The sequence below is a fragment of the Phyllopteryx taeniolatus genome, chromosome 19, assembly GCF_024500385.1.
Source record: "Phyllopteryx taeniolatus isolate TA_2022b chromosome 19, UOR_Ptae_1.2, whole genome shotgun sequence".
NCBI lineage: Eukaryota > Metazoa > Chordata > Actinopteri > Syngnathiformes > Syngnathidae > Phyllopteryx > Phyllopteryx taeniolatus.
The window spans coordinates 17,351,360-17,370,233 of record NC_084520.1 but is presented as its reverse complement, the minus strand read 5'-3'; the positions used below and the strand labels follow the sequence as shown (position 1 = coordinate 17,370,233).

Below are 18,874 nucleotides of genomic sequence, written 5' to 3'. Positions count from 1 at the left end.
AGAAAGTGCACATTGACTTACAACGCTAAGTTCCTCACTTTCAACAGCTTCTCCAGTCGAAAGGGAAGGCGGAGATCTTCGCTAGTGACGTAGATAAGCTCGAGAAAGTCAAATGACCCGATTGGCGGAAAAACATCTACCACTCAGGAATGTGTGGACGATTCTAATTCATATTTCACGTTTACCGAGGCACCGTAGAGACAATATTACAACCCAAATACTGGAAAAAGTAGGTTTGGCCAAATATGTTCCCTTTAACACCCTATTCTGGCGTGTAGCGACTCCTGCTGCAGTATAGGACATATCGTACAAGTATTAGGCTTGTACTGCTTCACCAAGTCAAATACACGCACACCTTGCTCTTGTTTTTCTTTAATGTTGGGAAGTTGGCTGACACTTTACAAGTGTGTTTTAATACGTTTCCATGTTTTTTTTCCCCATATGGTCTCTCTGTATTGGCTATTTATCCCTCTTGCAGGTGGATCTGGACCGTATCCCAGATAAATGGGGGTTTACCGTCGCTTGTGACCGGTGACAAAAACAACAACAAAAACATTCCCGGTCATACTTAACCGAGGCTGGGACAGAGTACGACCGACCGACTGCGCAACATGGACGCTTTCAAACCAAGCTTAGCGAGGCAGAGGCGCATACGAGTAAAGTGATACTTATCTGTCTGAGCTTCCGTTTGGTCAATTCTCATTTAACCGAATCCAATTACCATCGATCGGGCCTCTTCTCAGAGCTCAGATTCAGGTTTTCCTTGATCCTCAACTTGGACGGAGCGGAGCTATTTAACCCCATTACAACCTCTGATGAAGCGCTTAGTCGGGGAGTCGGTGCGTCGATCATTGATCCACGCACACCCAGGGGGTTTACCCAGCGTAAGCCTCCCTCGCTCCCCACCGGCGGCCATCCCTTTTAGGGAGCGGGGTGCTTCAGTGTCAGATGAGATTTCTTGAGGTTGCACAAAAGTGAGCCGTCTGTGAACGATACCGCTCTCATTTAAGAGCACCTTGAAGGTATACAAACTGACTGACAAGAGGCTGGTGGGTGTGGGAGGGAAACACTCACAGAGTCAACATTACATCTTTCCTCTGAAGCAAGCTCAATAAACAGTGTTGAATAACATTCGACCAGGCTCTGCCATGCCGTTATAGGAGCAATTTAGTTGACCGAAGGCTTCTCATCGGGGTACGAGGAGACCATGTCGACGTTCTGCCTGATTTCACAGGGGAGTTTTTAAACTTACCTTTGGGCAGTCTTCCCAAGTGTCATTTGTTGGCTGAGGAAATTCTATATTCCACAAACGCAGACTACTGTAAATTTCATTCTCTTCACGCTTGCAAGGAAGCGGCTGTGAAGCTTAAGGGTGCTTCGGTCGCCCATCCGGCAACCACTCCCAATTTTCGGAGTGTTAAATGTGTTTCGAGCTTCAGGAAGGACCTTGGAAACGGAGCTGCGGCCACCCGCATCTCGGTCCCCGAAGGCCGCCCGCATTGCTGACGTGGGGGTGCGACACCAATTCCGTCCCTTTTCTTTCTCCGGGGATTGGCGTCATCTCAAGCCTTGGTAGCTGCGCGCATTTCCGTCACCATTTTATGAGGCCACATCCAACCCTATGAGACCATTTGCTACGTTTCAAGATTTGATTTTGTCCAGGTGTTGAACCAGCAACCAGACAGCTCCTGCCACGCAATTTGCGTCACAGGTAGCCTCCCCGATTTCAGTTCCTGGTGCCGCCTCCATTTCTAACACAGGTTACATATGAACACCAAATTCAAACATCATTTAAAAAGAGACCGAGCTGCCCTCATTTGTCCTCATTTTCAGATGGTTTGCCTCCGCTTTTGTTTACTACACGCAGACCAGAGAACGATCATCGCCGCATGCCATCAGGACATTCCATGAATAATAATCTCCAAACACTGATCCAGTCAAGATTTGGACGAGCACCAATTCCTTTTACATACTGGCCCGCCTCAGGGAACATTTGTCTGATGAAATTTATTGTGACACGTCGATTGCGGTGCGGCTGGTAATTTCTCTCTAATTGACGCGTCTCAGGGAAATTGGGCCGACGAGACAATAGCCCAAATATTATGAAAGCCTTTTCTCTCTGTGCGCGACACCTCGAATAAAATACAAAGACAAAAGACTAACCTGGGCGATTTTCACAGAGTTCTGTGTCGAACCGCCGGCGTGATATTCAACTTCTTTCCTCTTGACAATTTCGTCAAACCTTAAAAGAAAGCAAAATTTGAAAAGAGACGGTTTTTCATGTTCAAGGATGATCGCGCAATAACTTTGTAAGGACAAAACGAGACCGTGGGCAGAGAACATTTTCTTCAAAAATATCCACATTGCAACTACATTTCACAGTATTGAAAATAAGAAAAGTTTCAAAGAAGGTTGAAAGCGTCACAGCAACACTCTTGTTCACAAAATAAACACATACATTTCTATTTAGCATCGCAGCCTGCTCACGGTGGAGAGAAAATGTTCTATACGACATCCCATTGGATGTTTAGAATTTGTATTATTTTGTACAAAATAATAGCAATAGTTTAATAGCAAGCCAACAGCGTCAACTTTGTACCCCTCGTTCGACGCCCCTGATGGCGACCCCAAGTAGACAAAAAAAATAATAATACCTGCGCCTCACGCACATAATAATGACAAATCCATTTCACATAATTGATGGGATTCATCGATAGAAAGTTGCAGCCCTCGTTAAAATACTATTCATGTACAACTATTTTATATTATAACTATTATAGTTTCTATATAATTACATTATACTTTATATTCACAACAATTAAAAATGATTGCAATTAATTGTAATAAAAGCATATGTTCATGATCACTTTACCCGTTTTAAATATTCACAAAATTAGACAATTTATTTAAAAATATACAAACACAATCATATTTAAAATACCAAAATGAATGAGCATGTAATTGTTTTATATATTAAGAAATCAAATTTAACATGAAATGTTTTTTTTTTTTTTTTTTTTTAAATCAAACACTGAATAAAATATCACCATTTTATATATTTAAAACAATAACATTTTTTTTTTTTTTTTTTTATAAAGACCCCAAAAAAGTGTTGTGTAAAGTCTTGCTTGTCCTGAAACGAGATACTTGAACACAAATGTGGCCAGAGTTAAAAAAAAAAAAAAAAAAAGCCAAGAGGGTTCTAAATGTCAGCTTTGATAAAAGCACAAGAGGAACACATGGTTATCATTTCATTGTACAGTATTTAACACCAACTCTTTTTCAAAATAAATACAAATTGTTGTTTTTAGAGCTGTGTGCAAAATGTATTGAACAATTTTCTGGTGTAGCTTGCCGGGGAAATGCCGTCACGTCTTCAAGTGAGTGATGTCTTCAAGAAAAAACACGGAGGCAGTAAGCAAACGTTCAGTGTAACAGTTCAATCAATTCAGAATCTTTCTAGATTTTCCATTTGGAATCTGAATAGCGCCGATGCCTGGCGTATGTGATGCAACGCCGCGAGGTGCTCGCGTTATCTGGGGAACTGCGAACATGAAAAATGTGCATTCCTCACACACTGTTGTGCAAACGTGTCCGCCCCACTGAGGAAATCGACCAAGCGGCCGACGAGACGATACGCTGCGTTCCCAAATGGAATAGCGCCCATTTGTAGACGTATTTGCAATCCGCCAACTGACTGTGGCGCGGCGCCGTGTAATTCCACCTTAAATTAAGTGAGCGTGGAGGTGAACGTAAATCACAAGCACCGCCGCTTGTATAAACAAACTATTACACGGTGTCCAGCAGCATTCCCTTTTTAGGATCTTTTTACACGGGAGGTTAAATGTATTCCGAGGGAGCAGGCTTGGCATTCCACAGCCGGGAAAAAATAAACACGGCCTTTAAACGGCGTACACGGGCTGCGGACTTGAAATTGCTTCGTTTCTTGGTCGTCGTTATTCACTTCGCTTTGAGGGCTTTACGATACTATACATAAACACAGCCGCCGGTGCACTTTCAATCGCTTTACTGAACAAACGCTAACAAAATAAACACGTGACAAGCACGTTCACATATGAGCTGCTAGGGCCTCAAGCGATGCAACGACAGCCAACGCTACACTCTCATTCGCTGACTCCAACGTCACTCACCAGGCCAAATCCCACCTTTTAAAGAGATTTACAGATATTCTAGTGTGGAACGGGAGAATGGCGCTCCAAGTGTACAACAATTACACCTGCACATTAAAAATACATTTGATCTGATTACTCAATTCACCGATGGGATAATCGGTTGTATAATCCGTTCAAGGAATATTCCATTGCTGCAGCAAAATGCTCTGTCGACACACTACTCACATTCTGGAAGGTCTCGACAAGCATAGGGAAGTGAGGGCCCTACTGAAAATCCCTTTTTTTTTTTTTTTTTTTTTGTATTTATTGTTCTGGCAACTAAAACCTCTTTTGGGGGGCTTTAATATATTCCAAAAAAGTATGTAGTTCAGTAGTCCTGGATGCAACACCGCCAAAAGCGGCGGAGGTGCGTCCCAGAGAGTTGGGAGGTATTAGGACCTGACATCAGTGCGTTCCATCCGGTACTTCACGTATATGCGCAACCTCCTTCCGCATTCAGCAAAACGGCTCAAAGCACTTCCTCCCGGATCAATGTTTCAACTTCGTTCTTGTTTACATATATATATATATATATATATATATATGTATCTAACTTTTGTCCGTAGATACCAGCCATAAAGATTTGTAATTGTTTTTAAATCAAGTTTGGTTTCAAACAATCACGAAGCATACACAAGAATTCAGCGCACCTGTGTTCCGGGTTTGATCTCGTGACGTTCCGCATATGGCGGATTGACACATAAATCCGGCACGCGTGTTCATCATGACAGGATGCAAAGTCGTCGTCCATATTGGTTTGGGCTGGGATTGGGACCATTTCCACGGGTCCCACCTGACTGAACCACTCCAAAGGGAGTTGAGACAAAAAAATAAATAAATAAATAAACGTTTTCCTGTCGTTAGTAATATAGCGATGCATCTGGTGTGTCACTTTTCCCACAATTATGGTATCCTTTGCAAAATATCACGCTGATTTCATATCCCCACTTATTTTGCAAATCCCAAACCGACTGCAGACGAGCAAATCATCCGCCATGGTTTCCCGGCCAAAATGTCATCCGGTGGCGCCGCAAACGCTGGCCACGCTTTAACGAAGCATTGCCAGAGTGTTGAGCGAGTGTGAAAGTAACCTTTACGGCTTCAAAGAAAGTCTTCATATCGTGCCCCAGGTGGTCGAGAGAGGCCGGGACATGCTCCTAAAAACTTCCCGTGCAAGTGGAAAATAAGCTAACGAGGGGGGAATCCACCCCGAGACACCTGTTATGACTCCTTGACAAAAGATGAATTAAAAAGCACTCTGGGTGTTTATAACATGAAGGAATCCAGAAGTCATTTCAAATCAGCTTCTGAGGATTTTTTTCCCCCCTTCCCTTCTTTCCTCTCCTTCCTGGAAGTATTTGCTTCAACCTTTCAGTGCAGGGAGCACAGGGGGGGCCGGGCGGGGGGCCGGGCGGGGGGCTGCTCTCGGCCGCCTCGAAAATCCCATCCGAAGAGAGAGCAGCTGCCTGGAGACCTTTGCACCCGCAAACAACATGTGATCCCACAGTAGTGGCACCTTAAACGGCTTCCCCTTTGGCCATTTAGGGAGAGAAAATCCCTTCCCGATCCGCTGAGCCCCGCGGGGGCAGCGGGGAGGGAGCGGGTGTGTGGGTTGAAAGGGAGAGGAAAAAAAAAAAAAAAAAAAGGAATTGTTTTGGACAAAATGTCCTCAGCCACTAAACTGTGCTTACACAACCACGGTGGCGGTGGGGCTCACTTGAGGAAACATTTCAGCTATGCATTCTTACTGTACATACTTTGGAGCAAACTGTAGGTCAGGTTAACAATGTCTTGGCAAATGGCTTTCTGCTTCATGTTTGTCGCGATAAAGATAAAGATACATCTTGTTGACTTCTTTACGTTCACCCTGCAGCTTTGTAAACAACTGTAATGACTAACACATCCCTGTAGATGGCGGCGTTGCAAAAATTAGGCGATGAATCTCGACGGAGAGAAATGTACCGGACGCTCGAACAGACGATCTACTGTATATGTGTGGCACAAACCGAGTATGTGTCGCGGTAAGTGGTAGAAAGTGTGTGTGTGTCGCCATCGTGAGCAAGGATGAGCCAGTTTATGGAGTGAATGAGGAACGCCATCAACTCGAGCCTGGAAATAAATGACTAATTTTGCCATCAAAGGCCAGTTAACAGTCTTGATATAGATGTTGAGGTTATATAAAAGCCCAAAAATCGAAGTCACTGTTCTGCTTGACATGTTTCTTGTCACATCTTGAAAGACAAGTCAAAACGCTCTAAAACGGCTGGCAAGATGAGGAACTCTGTTGCCAGTGAAAGAGTTTAAGGCGCACAACCAACACACAAATACTACAGTGTGTACAGTAATTACATATTAGGGTTAAACCAGTCTATTTCTGGTTTATTTAGATGAAAGTTATTGCCTCCCTGGTGGACTGTTTTTATTTGTACTTGGCCCTCTTTGTAACCCGCAATATCTGCAACCTAACACTTTAAATCATGAGGTGAGGGTACCGAGATCACACAAGTCAGAAACGCAGGCTTGTTTACATTCCCATCAATGTCTCCCCCACCATGGCGTTCCATCAAAGGGAAATACGCCAGCTTCCAAAAGTACTTTAAGTGCCTTAAAGTGACTCATGACTTCCTCTCCCGTCTTATCCCCAGAACCCCCCAAAAATAAGCCTAGAAGATTATTTACATGAGGCCATAATTCAAGACTTGCTCCTCCAAAGAGCTTACACAAAGGGGCAAGGCGAGCCCCATTTAGCCAATCGCTCTTCGTGAGCTTTTTGATGTTCGCCCATCTCAATAATGCCCGACAATCCCCGTCGAGTGAGAACAAGTCTCCGTTAATCAATGGCTAGACTGGATCTGGATACTTGGGAGGGCTAAAAACCGCCTGGAAGAGTCCCAGAGTGGTTGAGCGCACCGGGGGTAATTTATCCCTAATGATCACCGCGGCACTACCCGTTCTTATTTAATTGCCTCATTCACGTTGAAGCAGCTAACAAATCACCGGGACGCGGGACGATCAAACAGCCGTCCCGAAACCATCTCCTCCATCACTGCTCGCGAGACGGCACGACTCATTTGCTCGCCCTCCGTGCGGGATTAACAAGGAGGAGGGTGAATTATCTCCGTTTTAACAAGAGCGAGCAGATATTCTTAGGCTCTGTTCACATACACACACGCACAAAAAAAAAAGGATTTGCCCAATTGGTCCGGTTTCTGAAGTGCAGCGGTAAATTGGCCTACGAGTTTCATTCGTTGCATGACTAAAGTCGCAGAATTCGCTACGCCGTAATCCGTCATTTATAGTGACGTTACAAAACCCGCGATCGAACAAAATCCGCAAAGTAGTGACTATATAGCTATTTGAATATACATACATATATACTGTGTGTGTGTGTGTATATATATATATATATGTATATATTTATTTACTTTTTTAAGCTTTATACATCATACCAATACATTGTCCACTTGTGGTCGCCATGCGCACATTGAAGACTGTGTAGTATCTGTGACTTTGCATATGTGTGTGCGGCTTTTAAAGCCCTGTCTGGCCTGTTGAGTGTCATGGGGAGGGCGCTAAAAGAAAAATCAGTTCCAGAAGTGGAGACAAGTCCCATCGCTGATTAGAATCCCCCAACAGCACGCGCATCGTATCCCTAGCCTCCATTCCGTGGCAGTCTGGAGGCCCTATGCGCAGTAATTGTTTCCATAGGTCAGGCTGACTTGAGGAGGAAAAACAGCTTGAAAGGTAGATGGAAGAGGGCGAGGCGTTTTGTTAGGTTTTTTTTTTTTCCTCCCCCCAATTAAATTGTTTGTCAAAGCCTTCGCGAGGAGGGTTATGCAGTTTATACGTTAAAATAAATCGATACGCGGCGTCTCTGCGCGAACGCCGGTCCTGAAGCGAGACAGGCTCATTAATTATTCGGCGGTGCCGCGCTCCTCAAGGTTGAGCCTTATCTTTTCTTATTCCCGATCAATAATTATCTTCTCGGCCTTTCAAAATAGATATGCTTTTTTTCTTTTTACTCAAAGACCGCCAAGTATCTCTTAAATGGAAACTTGAGTAGATTTTTCTGCATTTACCTGGGAATTCATTTTTCTGACACTTTTTTTTTTTTTACTTTTACTTCCTACATTTGAAAACACATCTGTCCGATCTAATCCCTAATTTGTCAAAATATGTTCGTCACCCTTTTCATTTTTGCTTCTGTAAAAGTTTGTTCACATTTACTCAAGTACAGGTGCTGAATCAATACCTCTACATCCAGAGGTTGTATACAAAGTGAACAAAGTGTGAGTACTTTAGCCACCGAAGGAAATATGCGCCTTTTTTTTTTTGTTTTTGTCTTTTTATTCAAAACCCACTGCAGAGTACCTCTAACTGGTGATTAATGCAGAATGAATACGGTGCTCTTATCAAAGGGGAACATGGGAAAAAAAGCGCAAATGAGTCATGAGCGGAGGCCTCGCCGACACGCTCTAATCGAGTGTGGGATGAACGCCGGTTCGCCAAAAGCGTCAGAACATTGTTCAGGTATCGCGGCCTATTTGGCTAAATCCCCATTGAGCGCGAGAAAACAAGACCCTATTACCTCCGGCTTTTTGGTGCACAATTAATGACTGCGCAATTACACGGCCCTAATGGGGGAGTAATTGCATTACAATGTTGGAATAACAAACGCGCATCCCTGTTTTTGATGTTTTTAGCGGCCCATTCAGTTGGTGTTAGTGTGAGGACTGTTTGTACTCAATTAGGCCGCACTCGCACGTATCATTTCCTGTCACCGTCTTTTTTTTTTCTCCCCCTCCCTTTCTTTGCACTGCAGAGGGTGGCGTTGTTTGTCACAGTGCGACAGTGGCGGAAAAGAGGAAGGGGCGGGCGAGCGGAAGGACGCGAGGAAGCTCTTGGCATTTTTCTCCCGAGGATTGAGACTCAAAGGCGAGGAGAAGTTCTCCTTATCTCAGAGGTTGGCCCACCGTCCAGACCCCTCCCCGAGTGCGGGCGCCATATGGCCCGGTGTGAACTGCCCCCCCGAAACACACACCCAAGCATCAGCCCACATAGCACACTATAACTTGATTAGGCTCCCTGTTTAAAAAAAGAGGCTGCTGCCATCCGTGGTTTATCCTGTGTGGCTGCCGGAGGGGGAATCAAAGACAACTAAAAATAGCCCTGAGCGTGCTTGTTTTTTGGTTTTTTTCCCGAACGGAACACACCGTTATGCAGCGGCTGAGACGCCCCCATATTAATTATAAAATGCTCTTTAAAAGGGAACAACAGCGCAAAGGATCGGAAGGGGAGGGTTTGGTGGAGCATGTCGGTTGCACCACCTGCTGGCCGCCAACAGATGCCAAACAAGAGCACCCCCCCCCCCCCCCCCCCCCCGCCCATTGCATCAGCCTGAGCTGCTCTCATGATTACCTTTTGAATGGACTTTTCCATTTTAAATCTAGGTCTAGCTCCGCCCCTTTCCAAGCATACCGAAGCATACCACCGCAACAGACACTCCAACATCAAAGAAACCGAGAAGTGAGCTCGGCCATGTGGGGGACTTTCGACAACGAAAACGTGTACTGCCCTGTACTAAGCCGCAGCGTATGTACATCAACAAAAGAAAAGCCTTTCCAAGTGTACCACTACCACCGACACTCCCCGAAGGGTCCCGGAAAGTGGGCTTGGATATTTTGAGGACGTTTTCCAATAGGAATGTGTACTGCCCTGTACCAAGCCATACCGCTCGGATGGCATCTGTAGGTCAAAAACAGAAAATGTTGTGCGTCCAAACGTTTACAAGTGTACTTCTTCCAGTGACGCACTAATGTCAAGGGTACCAAAAATTGGGGTTGGATAGTTTTGCAATTTTGTACAATGGAAGTGCAATCAAATGGATGTCAACCTGTACTGAACCATACTTTCCTTGTTCCTGTCTGAATCTCAAAAACGCAAAACTCGGCGTGTCTCGCTCTACTTTTGACGAGCAGACTGCACTGCAACAGCCAATCCGAGGTCAAGCCTGCCAAAAGAGAGACAGTTCAGGTTTCATATTTGGGGAACTTCACACAATGGAAAAGCAATAAAATGCTTTCCTGAGCCGCGCCTTCCTCACCGCTTTTGTTGCCGTCTCTATGTCAAAAAACGTAAAACTCGGTAGCCGTCATCTCAAGCACGCCCTTGGCTCCACATTTCACGCAGTTGAGCGGTTCAGCGGCGGCCGTGTCATATTTATGCAAACGGCCCACTTCATCACGTTCATGCATATCAATAAAACATCCCCAGCGCCGCGTTCCTGAGGTCTCAATGACTGCTGGAGTGCCATTAATCTATGCGCCGTCACTTTGGCTCGGGGGGTCCGCCGCAGATGGATGGCGGCCCGCGACCTACGCTAGTCGCAGCGGCCGGGTAGCCGGACGCTCGGACCGTCGCCGCCGTGCAGAACTGCAGGACCGCCGCCACCGCTCAGCAACAGACAAGGGAGGCGGGGTCATGTGTCGCCACATTCAGTCAAGCGTGAGAGCATCCTGTGAAGCGGTATCACGCACAAATACCAGGGAGGCGTCGCCCGAACGGGGGGGGGGGGGTTGAGGTTGGCAATTGATCTCAAAAATAAAAATAAAAGACAGATTGATTGCACGTACAGTGAACACCCACTAGAAGGGCCGAGCCCTGCCAGGAATGGCGGCAAAACACTTTTCTATTAGACAAGGCTATGGCCTGATTAAATGAAGCTCCTCCACTCACTTCCGTGGCTGAATTTCTGAAAAGTGACAGGGTGCCATTTTGGGCTTTTTGCAGCAAATTTCAAGCCAATTGCAGGCCTTTGTGTTTACGGTTCACATTTGGTAACAATGGAAGCTAATTTCGCTAATATAGCGAATCAATCCGGTGCAAAGTGGTCCACTCATTTGACCATTTTCTGGAGCTGAAAAGCATCCCTCTCATTATCATGAATGATTCTACTGGCAGTGGAAGCGCTCAAGTTTTTCCGTCCGTTCATTTTCCTGCTGTTGCGAACGCGCCAGGAAGTATTTGGCCGATCACTGGGGAGACGGGAAGCACGCCGCGGACCTGTTGCGCGTCGTCCATTGGGGGAGTTCACCTCTGAAGGTATCCCGAATATGTCCGAAATGACCCGAACGTGGACGACTTGAAACCAGAACGGCAGACGTTCCGTGTCATTTCAGCCATGGCTTCTTGCGACTTTTTTTCTGAGTCTACACGTGCTAGACATTCCTCCCGAATTTCAGGTTGTGAAGTGAAACTGGCTTTGCAGGCTCAGTTTCGGCAAATGGGAATTTTCACCCAAATTCTGTGCGTTTGCGAGTATGGGAAATTTTGCAGTCAAGTGTGCTGACAGAGCTGAGTATATCACGCACAGTCAGAATGGTTGCACTCCTCTTTGTTGTTTTCCCTCCCGTTTGGCAGATTGAGTGCGAGCGGTCGGGGCGCGCGTGCGACGTACACGCAGCGAGGCGCACGCCGGTGGAGAGGCACCGCCGCTGATCTCCGGTGTCGTGTGAAGAGGATGCGTGCGTCTCAAGCCCCCCCAAGGAACGGGAACACCTCCCCTCCTCCCCTCAGCCAGCCTGCTAATGTTGCTCGCATTATTCATGCGGCAGAGAGGGTCACACACACGATATATAACGAGGCGCTTGCAATTGTGACGCGGCTAATCTGCATTTAGCGCGGAGGAAGAGGGAGACTGATGAACTTAATTGCTGTGCGCAAACAACCTCTGCAAAGACCAGTCAACAATTCATTATCATTTCGAATGGGGACGACGGCAACACACTGCTTATAATCATTAACTCTAATATGGTTGTTTTGCAGTGTGTTAGGGAATGCTACGCGCCTCGCTGGAATCCAGTGTTTGCCCACATTGTAATCTCCTGCAGAAAGGAGGCCGGCATTGGCTGTGATGACATGTTATTTCCTGCTGAGGCTCCTTGGGAGGAGGAAGAGGAGGAACAGCAGGCGACGCTTGCCTCCTGGTGGACACAAAGTGGAGTCGGGATATTCAATCGCTCGCTGCCAGCTGTTTTCAGAGCACAGCAGTTTGACATGCACACAATATTGGGTCCTGTGGCAATATGAAAAGAAAGAGTCCACTCTCTTCCTTTCACCGCAAAACAAGTTGCTTTCTAGCTTTTGACGTTTGTTTTTTTTTTAGTCATCGCTAGAAGCAGGGGTTTATCCAACAGAGGGGGAAATTGTACAACTGTTTAGCTTAGTTTAGAAGTTCATTCATTCGTTCGTTCACCTTCCGTTCCGCTTAACCTCACAAGGGTCGCGGGTAGTTTAGAAGTCATTAGCGAAAAAAACATTGTTCCAAAGTGACCAGTCCAGGGTCAGTTTAGCCATTTCCAGGGTTTCTTCAAAAGTCAATCACCACCAAATTGGAACGGACGATGATGAACTGTGAGCGATTTTAATTGTTGTCATTGCGTGTCGCCAAAGCCTAGAAGCAGGCTGCATACATGACACCCATAATTTGGCTCAGCAGCACCCTGTGGTCTTTTTTTTTTTTTTTAACTCAGCCCCTGAAACCAGTTTCCTTTAGCAATATGACATTTAGTAGGCATGTCGATCTTGACTAGATCAGCAAAATGTCCAAAGCACCTATGACTGAAACGACACAGGAAGCTTGCGGTTTTGGTTTCAAGCGGCCATTTACAGGAGCCCTTTAAAAGTCTACTTTTGTCTAAATGAAGCTCCTCAACTAAGATGACACCAGTGAGTTTTTCAGCAAATAATGGAATTTAGGTTTGGGGGGAAAAAAATTAATAAAATTCTGGCCGAGCCTGTACAGGACATAAATGTGGACGTAGAGCGGTAGACATGGTTACAGTCACCCAGTGTTTTGGGGACTTTTATTTGAGATGGTGTTTATTTCCTCAAATGGCCAACGTAGAAAATAGGTTAATAGTGTCACGATATCTATTATAATGGAGGCCACCATGTGGCATCCCGTTTTGTGTTACATGTACAGTATCCCACCCTCTTGCGAGAACACGTGCGTTGCAATCGCCGGCCGGGCATCGCCACGCACCCTACTTCTAATTAACCACCAAAGCGGCGTGTTAAACCCGCCCCGACCTTGTGCAGAATGAGTCTAAAGTTAACGGCACCGGCCCCCTGCGCCGCTGCTGACGACCGAGCCGCTTCGGGCCGCAAGGTCACGTCGTGCGACCCGCTCGTCAGGTAACAAAACCTGACAAGGTGGTCCCGTGTAAGGTCACAACCGATGTGCCTTTACCTTCCCGGTGGACACGTGTCGTGAGGAAGACGCTTCAGTAAGCTTCTTCTCAGGTTTACACTGCAGGTCCAAGTGCCGAATTGCGCTTGAATGTCTAAACTGAACCACTGTTTATGTTTATGGCGGGAGATACGCCCCAGACACACCAGCAATAGGTCAAAATACCACATTTTTTAAAAATAATAATAATAAAATAAAATATTAGCCCTTCCACACACTTTAAAGCTATTTAAAGGCACTTTTTAAACACATTGTAATCGTATTTGAGGGAACACCGAATGGCAATAATATGATTATTAGCACGTGCATTGTGGAGGTTCACTGAAGCCTGAAGTGAGCGTGAATGCTTGTTTGCTTATATAGTGAGGACACCCGCATACTCGGCGTTTGTCGCTAAAAGATTCACTTTTGAAAAAACATTTCAGTTACATTAGTGCGCGTCAAAAAATGACCAGCATCTTAAAAAAGGAAATGTATAGTAAGCCTTCATTCAGCATAGGTGTTAGTTAACCTCAAATTGCTTTCGCGCAGCAGTTATCCGGTCCCGAACAGATAAGACCGCAGCAGCCGGAAGTGCGCGCGACGTCGTGGAGAAGATGTCTCGAGCCACCCTGACTACAGCAAACGACTCCTGTTGACATATTGGAAGGCATATTGGCGTGGGCTCCCATCATGCGTGCTACAGATGGCGCCGTCGGTTTTCCAAGCGGGCGCCACGTGAACCCAGACAGACTCCCCAAAGTGGTGCCATCTGCACTCTTCCCCCTGAGCAAAGACTCCAACCAGTGATTGAGAGTCAGCGCTGGTGTCATGTGATCAACACGCTCGCGTTTGGGGGCCATGTATGCCGCCAGGCGCAGCACCGGTACGTCACGGGCCGCCTTGTCGTGTATGTTTCATGCACAACGCCAACGTTAACGCTGGATCTGGGAAGAGGAGTACGAATGTGCGTAGTTCCTGTCCAAATAGACATGAAGTGCGTCAGCAAGCACCCAGCCTCCCCTCAGATTGCGCAATCCCTCACTACATAGCAACAGCACCAGCTATTGGTCAAATGACTGTACTACAACAGAGGAGGCCAAGTGCCTGTTTCAGTCACGCTTCATGTCTCCAATATATTTCCAGACATGTTTTCCGTGCAGGTCACTGCTACATTAAAGGCATGTCAGAATTGGGTTAGGTCACGTATATTTAAAAAAAAACATTTTAAAAGAGAATTGTTATTTCAATAAAATTGAATAATTGTAATTTTTAATAATGGTTATAATTTTTTACATTTTGTTCATATATTATATGCATTGTTACATTATGTTGTTTACATATTAAATGTATTGAAAATAATTATTTTATTTCATAATTGAAATTTTATTGTAATAATTTCAATTAGTTCATAATAAAATATATGTGTTCATTTATTTACATTGACTGTGGTTGTTTATCTACAGTGTATGTATGATAGTATATTGCTATGTTAAATATAAAATATATGTTAATTATTTAAATTATTATAGTTGTTTACATATTGTAAGTGGATGTGGTTTGATGTGTATATACTTAATTTATTAAAGAATGATCTAATTTAATAATTGAAATAATATCATAATCTAATTAAATCAGTAACTTATTTTAAAATGTATTAGTTCTAGTGAATTATATACTGTATATTAATTATACCTTGTATATTATGTGATTACATGTTTATACTATCAGAATTCTTTGATTTAAAAATATATTTCATATTTTAAACATTAAAAAAGTGAATTGCATGTTCTATAATAATTGCATTTAATCATTTTAATGGATTTATAAATATTTAGTACAGTTGTCTATGTTAAGAGTATAAAAGCGGCAGGACTACAAGGGAGGTGGGGCAGTTTGAGAAAAACTCTGAAAAAAATACATTCAAGGCTCTTTTTTTTCCCTCAACTTTTGAACTTAACACGTGAATGACTTTTAAAAGAACATAAAGGGTATTTGCTGCAACCTCGTGTTGCCATATAGCGAGCGGGTGTGGCACGTTCGGGGCTAATTTATCGCGTAGCTATTTTGAGCTTGGGGATGAATGACCAGCGCAAGCCCTTATTTGGCTCCAACAAACATGCTTTTCCATTGAGTGTTTTTCTTTCTTTTTTTTTTTTTTTACTCACAATGTCTTGTGTTTGTCCTCAGCAAGGATCTGGTCATTGGGCTTCAATCCGTACCTTTTGCAAGACAAATACACAAAGTACGTTTTTAGTGTAGTTCATCACAGATAATTGAAGATATTACAGGAATTAAAATTAGACAAGATAGTCTGAATTACTTATCAAGGAAGTCTTTGTCCACCACAGCAGAAATGTCCAGAAGGGGATTGCCCATCCCGAAAAGAGTGTTTTCACTGCAAAATAAATAGTGTTGTGAATTCTGCTGCAATATGGCTTTTAGGGGGGGATTATTTAATATTATTGTGAATTTGGGGATTCATTGCCCCCCCCCCCCATTAAATAATGGCTCTTAAAGGGCCACATCAAAATATATTTGAAAAAATAAAAATAAAAAAAATACTATATGCATGATGTGAGCATTTGTTCCCCCCCCCCCCCCCCCCCCCTAACGCCCTGTGAGGTTGGATTATTTTTTTAATTTTTACTTTTCTGTAAACATTCCCAAATGGATTTTCCAAAATAAAGAATGCATTCACTTTTGTAATAGTTTTGTTTTTGTTTTGTTTTTTAAACATTTTATGACCTGGCTGTGGCTCGGGGGGGGGGGGGGGGGGGGGGGGGGGGGAATAAAATGTGACAGTTGTGGATTAGATGTTAATTTCAATATAAAAAATGAAACATCTGATCTTTTATTTATTTTGTATTTAAAAATTGCATGGCACAAGAGATGAAAAGGAAGGCCAAATAAAATGATCAATAAATAGATATAATAAAAACTCCATTGTGTATTGTGAGCATTTGTGGGATAATGTTGGTTTTTCATCACAGTTCCCTTGAGGTCTAACTTGTTTTTAAGCATGGCCTGGCCAACCGGATGAGATTCTCCCAAATTGAATTGACAGAAATATATGTATATGTATACTGTTTTTCTCTGATGATTGATTTGTTTTAAAGAATTGCACGTGGCCTCGAAAGCAAGCCAGTACAGTACATTATGTATCTGTGGTCAAAGTCTCTTCCTGTCACAATTATTTGATAACGTTATCAGGCTTAAACCACAAACGGCCTGACTACTGAGAGAGAGAAAAAAGAAGTATCAAACAAGATGGAAGTAACAAGCAAAAATAATTAAGACTTGACAGCAAGTGTCACGTTTTTTAATCTGATCCACGCCCAAAAGTGATTTAAATCTATAAAGTTGCACGACAGTAACTGCCAAAGCTTCTTTTGAACCCACCAAAAGAGTGTTATAAGTGCTGTCTTACCTTGGAGCTGGCATAATTATCCGAAAATATGAATTTTAAAAGTCGAAAAGAACTTTTTGACGTCGCTGTTAGAAGGATAGCAACGTGCTTTTTGAAATACAGGAAGTGCAGACGTCTGACGTAAACACTTGATTGGCTACCAGAGAAGATTGGGCGGGGCTTACGCGGCTTCCTGGCAAATGATTGGCTAGGAAGTCAAGAAAATGATGTGTTAATGGCAACTGGGACAGAGCAGAATCCGTGTGCGGTCTGTTAGGATTGCCAACGAAGCAGGATCCCCTTTTCAGTATAACAGCGTATATATATATAACAACGTATCTTGTTTTTAAAAGATGTGTGTACATACAGATTGAACGTCTCATTTCCCTCTATATTAACCCTCTGTTTACATGATTCGAGTGTTTATTAGTTAAAAAAAAGTGACAGGTTAAAAGCCAAAATATTAACATAAAGAAGTGGGATTCTTTATTGAGTATGTGCAGTTGTGTGAGTCACGAAAGTGCTTATTTGGGAACAGTTATAATGAAAGTGTATATGAAGACGAAAGTGCTGGTTCGAGTAAATGCTAAAATAATTTACTTTTTTCGTTTTTAAAACTTATCATTTCTAATAAGTTAAAGAAACTCGGAATTCAAATATAGTGTTCACGACAGATTAGTATTGCTGTTTCAATAAAATAAAAACAACAATCGTAAATTGGCGTTTAGTAAACATGTTGTGGTCGGTCACGTGACTACCCCCAACCCATCGGGGCGGCTAGCGGCGATTAGCATCTGTCCTAACCGTGAAGAAGACGCCAAACGCGGCGTGAGGCGTGCCTCGAGGCCGCTTCGGAGCCTTGTCTTCAAAATCAACCCCGGTGGCGATACAGACTGGGGAGCTGCTAGCTACTTGGGCTAACAGCACAACAGCCACAAAATAAATAATGATTAAAAAAAAATTAAAAATAAAAACGTACCTCAACGCTATTTGCCTCCATTTAGACACGTTTGGGTCTTCGTGGGACATGCTTGGTTAAATGAAACTATGTTTGATGGTGCGGTGGAGGTTTAAGATGCTGGGGGAACTCGTGATGACACACACCGCAGCTTCCTCTTGGAATGATGCAGATGGTGCCAAGTATACCGTGGGGGGAGATTCCTATCCAAATCTGACTTTCTCACACAGACAGTAAAAATGTGCAATGGGTCCGATCAAGAAAGTCATAAATGGATAAAAGTAGCAATTTTGTTTTTAATGACACACACAGAAAAAAAATGAAAAGACGGGGGGAAAAAAGAAAAACAAGCTTTTCTTGGAATAGTTTAAGAAATGAACAAAACGGAGTTTTTCTATCAAGAAAAAAAATATTTTTGTAAAGAAGTTTACCATTTTGTTGCAAACTGTTGGTGTAATGCTGCATGCAATGTTTTCTTGGAAAAAGAAAAAATATATATCATCAAAAACTACTTGATTTGTTTTCTGGAAAAATATTTGATCAGGAATCAAACCTTTTATCTTGGAAAAAATAACATTTGACTCTAAACTTTTTGCTTTATTTTTCTCTTGACAAATTTAACATTTTCTATTGGAAGAATAAAACCTTATTTAAAAAAAAAATGCAATTTCACTCCCATAATACCGAACTGAAATTGTCCTGAGAAAGGAACACACGTTTTCTTCACAAAAAATGGAATTTTACTCTCGTAATATATATTTTTTTCCCCGTGAAACTTTTTCTTTTTGGAAAAAAACTTTTCTTGAAAACTATGAAAAACATTGACTGAAAAATCCAACTTAAAAAAATACATAAATACAATTCCTCATATTGGATTTTTATATCTGGAAAAAACTAAACATTTGCTTGATTTATTTATTTATTTTTTACCTTACTTGATTTTTTTTCCCCCAAACATCAAAAAATGTGACTCAAAAATTACAACCTGTTTTTGCAAATTTTCTCTGATACTAAAAATATTTTGGGGGGAAAATAAAACTTAAAGAAAAACATAATAAATAAAATAAAAACTTGATTTCACACTTGCATAATTTTCAGTTTTTTCT

At 43.1% G+C, this 18,874-nt stretch overlaps 1 protein-coding gene across 3 annotated transcripts in view; it reads right to left on the bottom strand.

Annotated features, from left to right (window-relative positions):
- LOC133469209 (adenosine kinase-like) overlaps positions 1-17,943 on the bottom strand; it is a 97,468-nt gene extending 79,525 nt beyond the window's left edge. Inside the window, exons 1-4 of one of the 3 annotated variants that reach the window (XM_061756000.1) lie at positions 17,790-17,943; positions 15,725-15,799; positions 15,570-15,623; positions 2,164-2,242 (exon numbers count right to left, since the gene is read on the bottom strand). In XM_061756000.1, coding sequence (XP_061611984.1) covers positions 2,164-2,242; positions 15,570-15,623; positions 15,725-15,799; positions 17,790-17,839 — 258 coding nt within the window. In that variant the 5' untranslated portion in view covers positions 17,840-17,943. Of the gene's footprint in view, positions 1-2,163; positions 2,243-15,569; positions 15,624-15,724; positions 15,800-16,831; positions 16,974-17,789 lie in introns of those variants that run through there. The other 2 variants (XM_061755998.1, XM_061755999.1) reach the window with 2 other exon arrangements.
- Between the last annotated feature and the right edge of the window lie 931 nt (positions 17,944-18,874).